This window comes from Temnothorax longispinosus, chromosome 11 (assembly GCF_030848805.1).
Source record: "Temnothorax longispinosus isolate EJ_2023e chromosome 11, Tlon_JGU_v1, whole genome shotgun sequence".
Lineage (NCBI taxonomy): Eukaryota > Metazoa > Arthropoda > Insecta > Hymenoptera > Formicidae > Temnothorax > Temnothorax longispinosus.
Window position 1 is genome coordinate 17,774,875 of NC_092368.1, and position 9,429 is coordinate 17,784,303.

A 9,429-nucleotide genomic window follows, 5' to 3' on the forward strand; every position below is an offset into this window, starting at 1 on the left:
TCATCTTCATGTCCCTTCGAGTGTGAAATCCGATTGTTTGATTCATTTAACGACGTGGTATCTACTGTAATAAATTAAAGAGAGCTAAATTACGAAATTATATCCTCCTCTTATCTTGTGTACTCTTTTAATTATAAACAGAACTTTGATCAAACCACAAGATTAATCGAGCGACGAATTGATAATTGAACTTTTTGAGACACGCATAGAAAGCCGTTATTGATTGAAGATTTACAAAGAGATGGGAAACGTTAGAGTTAAACAGAACGTTAAAACTGAATAAAATTAATATATGACTAATCAAGAAATAAATTGTGACAATAAAACTTTTTGGGGGACGTTCAGTGAGAATCATTAATGAAGATTTATAAGAAAATCGGACCCAAACTTCTAAATTTTACAACCAATTCTAAATCATTTAACATGTTAAATCAAGATGTCGATTCATAAAAAATAAATTGTAATTTTTTTAAATATAAATTTGTAGCATAATTTAAAATTTACAATTATATAAGTACACAATTATAAACATCAAAAAATTATAATGTAAATTATAAATTCGTATACAATTCTAATAAATATGTAAAAGTTTTAAATTCAACAAAAATAGATAATAAAAAGAGTGCGGGTTAAATAGGAACGGGAAGTTTCCGTAACTTCTTTCATATTTCAATAAAACTGAGTATAATAGTTACGATGAAAAAAATTATGAAAAAACTCATGGTAATCTCAATCTTTCATCAACCAGAACGATTCCGAGTTTCAAAATTATCGCTACATCTTCCCTTCTTCCAGCACGCGGGCTCTCCCCGCGGTCCTCCCACCCGGCCCGAAGATACATTCTTATCAAGCTGGACTTCGATTGGCGTGCGGCATGACGCACGCGTCGGCCGCGTCGCTCGGTCGGTCCCCCGTCTCCGGGCCCCTCGGCGGCGCGGCGGCCGCTCCAACTCCAGTCGCACATCGGCGTCCGGACGAAGCGGTGGTTCTCGCGTCTCCACGCTCGGTCTCCACCTCGTCTCCTCGCCCGCGTCGAAGCGTGTTCTCAAAAACACCATGGCATCCGTGTGCATCATCGGCTCCGGCAACTGGTGAGTCCGGGAGGGAGGTGGAACGGAACTCCTCGGGGATGGCGACATTCGGTCGGGCGCTCCAGAGTCCGGCGTCCTCGTCGGGAGGAATCGTCGACGGGACGGGGCACGGTGATCGATTCGCACGTGCCCTTCGCGCACATGCGAACGTTGCATGCGTACGCTATAATTGTTGTTTATCACGCGCGTGCTCCGATCTCCGTTCTCCGTCGCCGAGGCGCCTTTTCGTGCCGACGCGACGACGGGAGGAATGTCTCGCGAACGCGGAAACGGAATCCGCGTTAGTTTGTAGCACGGCTGATGTCCATTCCGATCGTTAATCACGTGCCGAGCGGGAAAACTCATCGTTCTGGCGCGGGCTTCTTCGCACGCGCGAGTGCTCAGGAAATTAATTATAAACATTATGGTAGTATCGGAAGAAATGAGTCGTGTGAGCTGTATCTCGCGAGATATAAAAATTGACGCTAGAACTACCGAACCAGTCAAAATGACTTTTTAAAGTAAATTTCTAGAGAAATTGCAATTATATAACGATACATTTTTGAGATTTTCCGTGGCTTTTGCAATATGTAAGCGATTAAATTGATTAATTTTCCTTTATCTCTTAAAAAAATATATGTATTAAATTATTCCACTAAATATATTTAAATATATATATAATATATTTAAACAGTAGAATACATATATAAATACTATAAATATTATGTGTGTGTGTGTATGTATATGTATAGTAAATTTAGATAATAAAATTAATCGTTGGTAGTTCTAGTATTAATCAAAATATATTAGAATAGAGGCGCAAGACTCCAAGTCGAAGCTCGACCGATATGTAAATTAAGAGCGTTTTCTCATTTCGCTTATCTCACGCATAACAATTCGACTGTGATACACGAAAAGTTAATTGGAATGCTAATCGCAATTAAAAATTCACAGGGGCTCGGCCATCGCGAAGATAGTCGGCGCGAATGCGAAGAATCAGAGCAGCTTCGCCGATCGTGTTACTATGTATGTTTACGAGGAGATTATCGACGGCAAGAAGCTGACGGAGATCATCAATCAGACGCACGAGAACGTCAAGTATCTTCCGGGACATAAGATCCCTGAGAACGTGGTAAGACGAAACTGAGACAACACTCTAACCGCGACTCTTTAACATTGTTTGTCCATTGCGGGTTGTTTATGTCTCATCGCGATAAAATTTTCACTATCATTATAAGCACATATAACGATAAAATATTGTCCAATAATCCGTATACTCGGAGATATCATGTTGCGAATAACAACAATTTTTACTTTATATCTATTATTTAGCTATATTTATGTCATTTTTTATTGGATGATTAGTTTATCCTTCATAAAGGTTTTAAAATGAATTTTGATAGCTCCAGTTAATGACTGTGACGAGGGTAAACGACCTGTGGAAACTTATCACGTTTTTACATTCTTCACATTTTTAAGCTTTATTCTACACTATATTTAGGCACAACGACTTTACCGGATGTACTGATAGACTCTTGGGAGAAAGTCTCTAGAAATTTTTTATCCTGTACCAATTGTCGCAAAGATTAGTCGTATACATTAGTCGTGACAAATGATGTAGGACTCAATAAGCAAAATATTAGCAGTATGCTGGCAGATTCGAGCAGAATATCACGGCACATTGGCATTAGGTGTGTCCGCACTAAGCTCGTGTTCTATCAGTAGAGAGTCTACCGATATAATGTGGCAGCAGATTGCCAACAGAAACCGAACAGAATCCGTCGTTACGTAATTCAAGTGAGATATATCATTTACGGAATGTAACCATTACGAAACGGCAGATTCCACATGGTTTCTGTGATTAAATTGTCATAATATTACGTTGGCAGATTTTATTACATTTCCGCTGGCATTCTGCCAGCAAAGTTTGCAGTGGACACTTTGCAAAATTTATTTTTGACTGTCTGGGCACTTATCAGTTTTTGCCCAAAGTTGTTATTTAAATATTATCATTATTATTATTATTATTTAAGTACTATTTGTCATCTGATTTGATTCTGTGATACAGAAATTCCAAATTCCAAGTTCGAAGTCGCCGGGAATTATTGTTCTCCTTGAAGATATCTGATATCTGTTTTTAGTTTCTGCCGTGCCTCGAATGAGAGAAGGGAAACAGATAAGCGACCGGCCCGAGTCCAGTAATCGTTATCATACTACGAACACTGACACGCGTTCGCCGATTTTGAACTTTAATCGCCGTGTACTCTGACCGCGATCAAAACAGTCGTATATTGATTTACTGCACATCTTATCTACCGCATCCTCCGTTGTCACAATCACGAACGTTCTCCCGACTATTTCTCGCGTTTATCAAGATCTTGTACTTTTCTTCTTTTTTCTTAGTTTCTTCTATTTCTTTTTTTTTTTTGAAATCGTTACTTTCAGCTTCGTTTGACAGAAATAATTAAGAGGATAATATTAGGATGATTAAGTTGTAATGTGATTCACTATGGGATTTTATGAAACTGCGCTCTTGGCCATATATCTCGTGAGAATATTCCCCCTCTTCTCCGTAAGAATCGCTGCACGTGTACAAAGCCTCGGCTAAGAATAGCACGTCTTTATGAAACATTCATCCTTCGAAGACGTAATTCTATAGGCGCGATCGACTAACAATAAGCTAGAACGCGTTGAAACAAAGGCGGGGAAGGGATCAACTTGGAATGCATTTCCATCTGATTTTACTGGAGAAACACGTAAAGGATGTCCCGTGTTGCTATTTTTTCAACAGCACGTTATTTCAGTTAATTTGGAGCTGTTTCTCGGCTGATATTGTGATAGACGAAATTGACATAAATTTGGAGATATCTGAAAATTTTGAGCAAGACACCAAAAAATTTTACCAGACAGTAATTTCATTTTATTCATGTTAACAAACTTAATGTTTATTCAGTTTTATTAGGCTTAAGAAGAAAATACGTGCGTTCGGACAAAAAGAGAACGACGACAACGGATACATGGCTAATGAACCCGATCAAAACAGAATTCATCAGTGATTTTTTTACCTCGAAATATACAGTATTTGCACGTCATTGATCGTTACATCACTTTTTATTTTAGTTGCATTGCACTTATGGTTATATCGTCGATATCACCTTCTTTCGAAATACTTTGGGCATATTGAACGAAAACAAGCTACAAAGATAATTTGCATCTTTAAACCGGTTTGTCATTAGCTATGCGCGGCTTTCACATCTCATACTTCTAAGGAAACCGAGACAGATATCCAGATGTCCGAAGTTCAGAGGCAAAAGAGAAACACAACAATCTCGAGCCGAGAATCGCAGAGTGAAGATCTAAGAACTTAGGATACATCGAAAGTCTCAAAAGTGTAAAGTTTAAAGTTCTAGATATTTTTGCGATTTTTATCGAGAGTTCGACGTTCAAAAATACAAAAAATTCCGCTGCGAGATTCACTTAATCATATTTAGTAGTTTTGAAAGGGGGGAATTCAAGCACTATTTCGTGAAGTTGTAAAATTAAAAGTCCTCTTCTTGTTTTACCAAAATTGTTCATAGCATCGCCTCGATTTTTAATATTACGCAATGCCATTCACGAAATATGGACTTTGAAAAATACTTTATCAATCTATTTTTCTCCTAGCTTATTTCCGATCGTTTATTCCAATTCTCGGACATCTATTCTAAATCGCTTAAAGAATTTGCGATAAAAATTCTATTTTAAACACATAAAAAGTAGCGAAACAAATGGAAATGATGCTCGTCGTATTTTCCGGTAATTTTTTGTATCATACCGATTCGATGGAGCGATATTCAAGGACGCGTTATTTTCTACGTATAATTGTTTTTACTTATCACCGGAGATTAAAGCGAGCGGAAAACGCCTCGCCGATGAATTGCGACATTCTTTTAAACAGTACATATCGTCTCAACACTGTCGTCTTCTGATCGTAAATTTTGTCTTCTCAATCTTTAGCGATTTTTTTACACTTCTCGATATTCTTCTAAAGTTTCAGAAGTCTTCCTTTTTTCCTTTCTGGAAGAATCCATTCAAATTCCCCCTTTTTTTAGAAATTCTATTATTTGACATCTTTATTTATTTAAGCCAAATTTATACGAACTCAAAGCAACTTTTTGGTTTCACTTATTTCCATTCTTACTCCAGGATTCAGTCACTTAAGTGTCAATTTGTTTCAGATTGCGATCCCAGACGTGGTGGAGGCTGCGAAGGACGCGGACATACTTATATTCGTGGTCCCGCATCAGTTCATCCAAAGGATATGCAGCACCTTGCAGGGGAAGATCAAGCCCACCGCCGTTGGGTTGTCGCTGATCAAGGTACATCTTAACATCTCGATCTCCCGTTTACAATTTTTCGAAAATATTGCGTGTAGATTCTTCAATCTACATATTCGGAATATTCTTTGTAGGGCTTCGACAAGAAGGAGGGTGGCGGCATCGAACTTATCTCTCACATTATTTCGAAACAATTGCAAATCCCAATCTCAGTGCTGATGGGCGCTAACTTGGCTTCCGAGGTGGCTAACGAGATGTTCTGCGAGACCACCATTGGTGAGGGGGAATTAAAATCCCGATCTTATACTTAACTATTTGAGAGATATCAGTTTAATCGCGATAAATAAGCAACATTTTAAAAGATATTACGTTAGATAGTGTTACCTTTGCGGCAATAATGTTTTGCGACAGCATAGTTGTTTCTTACAACATTGGATCGCGTAATGAGTTTAATTGATTAATAAAAAGCGTTTCGCTGATCTTAGCTATCTTGTATTTTATTGATCCGGTTCTTGTGTCAATCTTATTCTGCTTCATGCCTCATTAACATTTATGATTCACAGCGCTCAAATGCGACGCGGGGTTTAATGCAGTTTTCAATTAAAGAGCTCACTTAGCGTACAGTTTTAAATCAAAAGTGGAGATTATAAAGCACGTTATCAAGCTGTAGAAAACTTGATGTGAATCGCGTATAACTCCTGTTTCTCAAGTACATAAATTTAAAGTGGTTTGCTAATGAAATAAGCTCTGCAATTCAGATTGGCATTTACAGGCTGCAAGGACAAAGTGATGGCGCCGGTACTTCGCAACTTGATCCAGACATCGTATTTCAGGGTAGTAGTCGTCGAGGATGTGGATTCTGTGGAGTGTTGCGGAGCGCTGAAAGTGAGAATGACTATTTCTTCTTGTTAACCTAATTTTAATATTTATATCAAATTTAATTAATTTTATGATGACTCTTTATTCTTTTTTGATTGTAATAAGATTTAGATAATACGTTGATATGCATATTTGTATTAACGTTTTATAGAACATAGTTGCCTGCGGCGCTGGTTTCGTCGACGGGCTGGGTCTAGGTGACAATACAAAGGCCGCGGTGATCAGGCTGGGCCTCATGGAAATGATCAAGTTTGTCGACGTATTCTTCCCGGGTGGGAAATTGGCGACCTTCTTCGAGAGCTGCGGAGTGGCCGATCTGATCACAACGTGCTACGGTGGGCGCAATAGGAAGGTCTCAGAGGCCTTCGTCAAGTCTGGCAAGGTCAGTAATACAGGATGTGTCGAGCTTGACATGAGCATGCACCATCTTGATCAATTTTGCAATCTGGCTCATTCTGGCGGAATTTTTATATTATATATATTAGGTTGTATATTAAGCATCTGTTGGAGAAGTTTTCCAGAATACAATATTTCAACAACTTGATATAACGTATTCATACATATGACTTCGTATTTACAAATTGTGTCGTATAATAACGCAATGATTATGATTTGCAGTCGATCGAGACACTGGAGAAGGAGATGCTGAACGGGCAGAAGCTGCAGGGCCCGGTCACCGCCGAAGAGGTCAATTACACGCTGAAATCTAAAAACATGGAAAATAGGTTTCCATTATTCACAGCAATTCATCGGATTTGCGTTGGTGAGCTAAAACCGACGGACTTAATCGACTGCATACGCAGCCATCCGGAACACATGTAAGCTCATAATTGTTATCATTTTAAAGGTGATTCACTAACGTAAAATAGAGAAAATTAGCCCGCTCTTAGATCTATGGACTCTTTATCATTGAGAATTTAATTAATCTGCTTTTAAAAAAGCCCAAAATTTTACAGATTGAAAACTTCAAAAACATAAATTGCTTAGAGTTTCAAGTATCCAACATTCTGCAATTCCAAAGAGAATTATTTCAAAACACTGTAAAGTGAAAAACTCACTGATAAGATAAATTAGCAGAGACTTGATAACGCAATATATGGAACCTGTGCCAATCTTGAACCAAGTCTAATCGTGTTCTGACTGCAAAATCTTACTACAAATTTATTACATTGTTCAAAATTTCAATGGTTCCAAGGTTTCATGAATCTCTAAATTTTATAAAATCAGGATTCCAAATTTTCAGATACACGCAAACACGATTCTATGAATATAAAATTTCACGGATTTATAATTTCAAGAATGACTTTATGATTTAAAATTTTAATGAAGTTTTCATTCGTTTTTAGTACAAATTGCTTAAATTTTGATTTTGTGATTCCACGATCTTATACATCGGTTTCTTACGGATCTAAGGGCTCTAAAAATCATAAGTTCAAAATGCTCGAATAATTTAGTAATAAAATTCCCGTATCGCGTTGAACGCGATCGATAAATAAATTGTTACATTTTACAATATGAATATATGTACATATATATTTTATCGTGACAGAGATTTTATTCAACGTTTTAATCGAGTAGATGAATTAGATCTATAGATCCTCCCAATCGTTGATTGTTGTATGCGTTGCCGACGAATGAATTCCGTTATGTAAACTGAGAGAGAACAAATATAACTAATTGTTTGTTGATAAAAAGAATAGCTCTTCTGTCCCTTGTTTTTCCTAGAATCTTAAAGTCTCCTTTCGTTCATGCATGATCAAACTCGAGATCCTATTTGACTTTTTCCTAATGAAATTACATGTAAGATATTATTGAACCATTTCGATGAACTTCAGGAGTGATTTTGGCATTGAGATTATTTAAAGAAAACAAAATACATAAAGACATACAGTGTGCTTTAACGTATTTTATGTATATGAGTATATATGTTGACTGTATATATATACTATTTAATTAAAGATTGTTCACATATTTTTTTAACACTGTGTTATACTCGTCGTATTCGTCCATTAGTTAGCTGATGCGAAAGCTATTTTTTGGGCTGACGATAAAATATTGCGGGAAATATGTCGGCCTGAAGGGGTTAATTCGCATTCACTCCGTATTTAGGGACGAGGAAGCCTCGCCGTCGTCGATGACGCTCAAGTCGCCCAAGTGCCGTCTTTGAGGATGCCGAGCGTCGTTCCTCGAGGGAGGACTGGTCGCCATTGAAACGCCAACGACTTAGATCGTATGAAAGCGTGCTAGTTCAGTGATACATTGAATTAATTCGTCGGTGTTAAACCAAAGTGAAGCATTAGTTGTTAAGCTGGAGTCGGGATTCCTGTTACGTTGATAATGATTGCCATAATTCCAATATTAACGTAATAATTGTTTAATATGTTTTTTTTTATATATTACGTTTGCAGAGACGTTATTGAACCCGGAAAGCTCATTTTTACGTAAGAAACTTAAGAAACGTTCGAGTAGCAAACAAGTAAGATGAGCGAGTTCGAAACAGGAGGCTCTTTCACGAGATGATCAATGTATTCAAACGATGTTCGATGCAACTGTGATAGTTTATGGACTTGCGTATGTGTAAACTGTGATAGTTTATAGGTCATGAAATAATTCATCTCATTGTGGTTACTGATTACTCTTTCACGCATGGCAAAACTTTTTGAAAGATTTTATCTTACTGCGTATATATATAAGAATCATTCCTTAGAGTTTCCCATTAATAATTTCAGTAAATATCGATAAGATAATCAGGCGTTTCTTTATAAGGAATCATACTCGTTTTTTTATATCATAAGAGCTATAATGTTCCGCATAATGAATAATAGAATGCGATCATTGTAATTGTAATCAATATTAGATTTGTAATCGATAATTATTTCAACAAAGAGAATTAAGCAATTTGTAAACACTCGAACTGCTTATGTTCTCTCTTTTCTCTCGACTCTCGTATTCCTAATCTTCAAACCTCCTTCAAACTTCGAGTAGACATACAAAAGTAAAAATTTGTAGACATTTATTAATTGACATGTAAAAATATCTTAAATATTTAATTATATCCAATAGAATAGGTATGCTGATCATATTTATTAAGCGATCGCTTTATTCCTTATACTTTTTTATGTATTCCACTCGTAGAAATGTTATCGTACTCGGAAAGTTTTGTC

General features: G+C 37.0%; 1 protein-coding gene across 1 annotated transcript; it reads left to right on the forward strand.

Moving 5' to 3' along the window:
* The first annotated feature begins 931 nt into the window (after positions 1 to 931).
* On the forward strand, positions 932 to 9,334 carry Gpdh1 (Glycerol-3-phosphate dehydrogenase 1). The gene is made up of 8 exons (XM_071792620.1): positions 932 to 1,091; positions 2,025 to 2,202; positions 5,288 to 5,428; positions 5,521 to 5,662; positions 6,159 to 6,271; positions 6,417 to 6,647; positions 6,884 to 7,083; positions 8,375 to 9,334. Exons 1-8 carry the CDS (start codon positions 1,057 to 1,059, stop codon positions 8,430 to 8,432), a joined length of 1,098 nt encoding a protein of 365 aa, XP_071648721.1. The 5' UTR covers positions 932 to 1,056; the 3' UTR covers positions 8,433 to 9,334.
* The last annotated feature ends 95 nt before the right edge of the window (positions 9,335 to 9,429 follow it).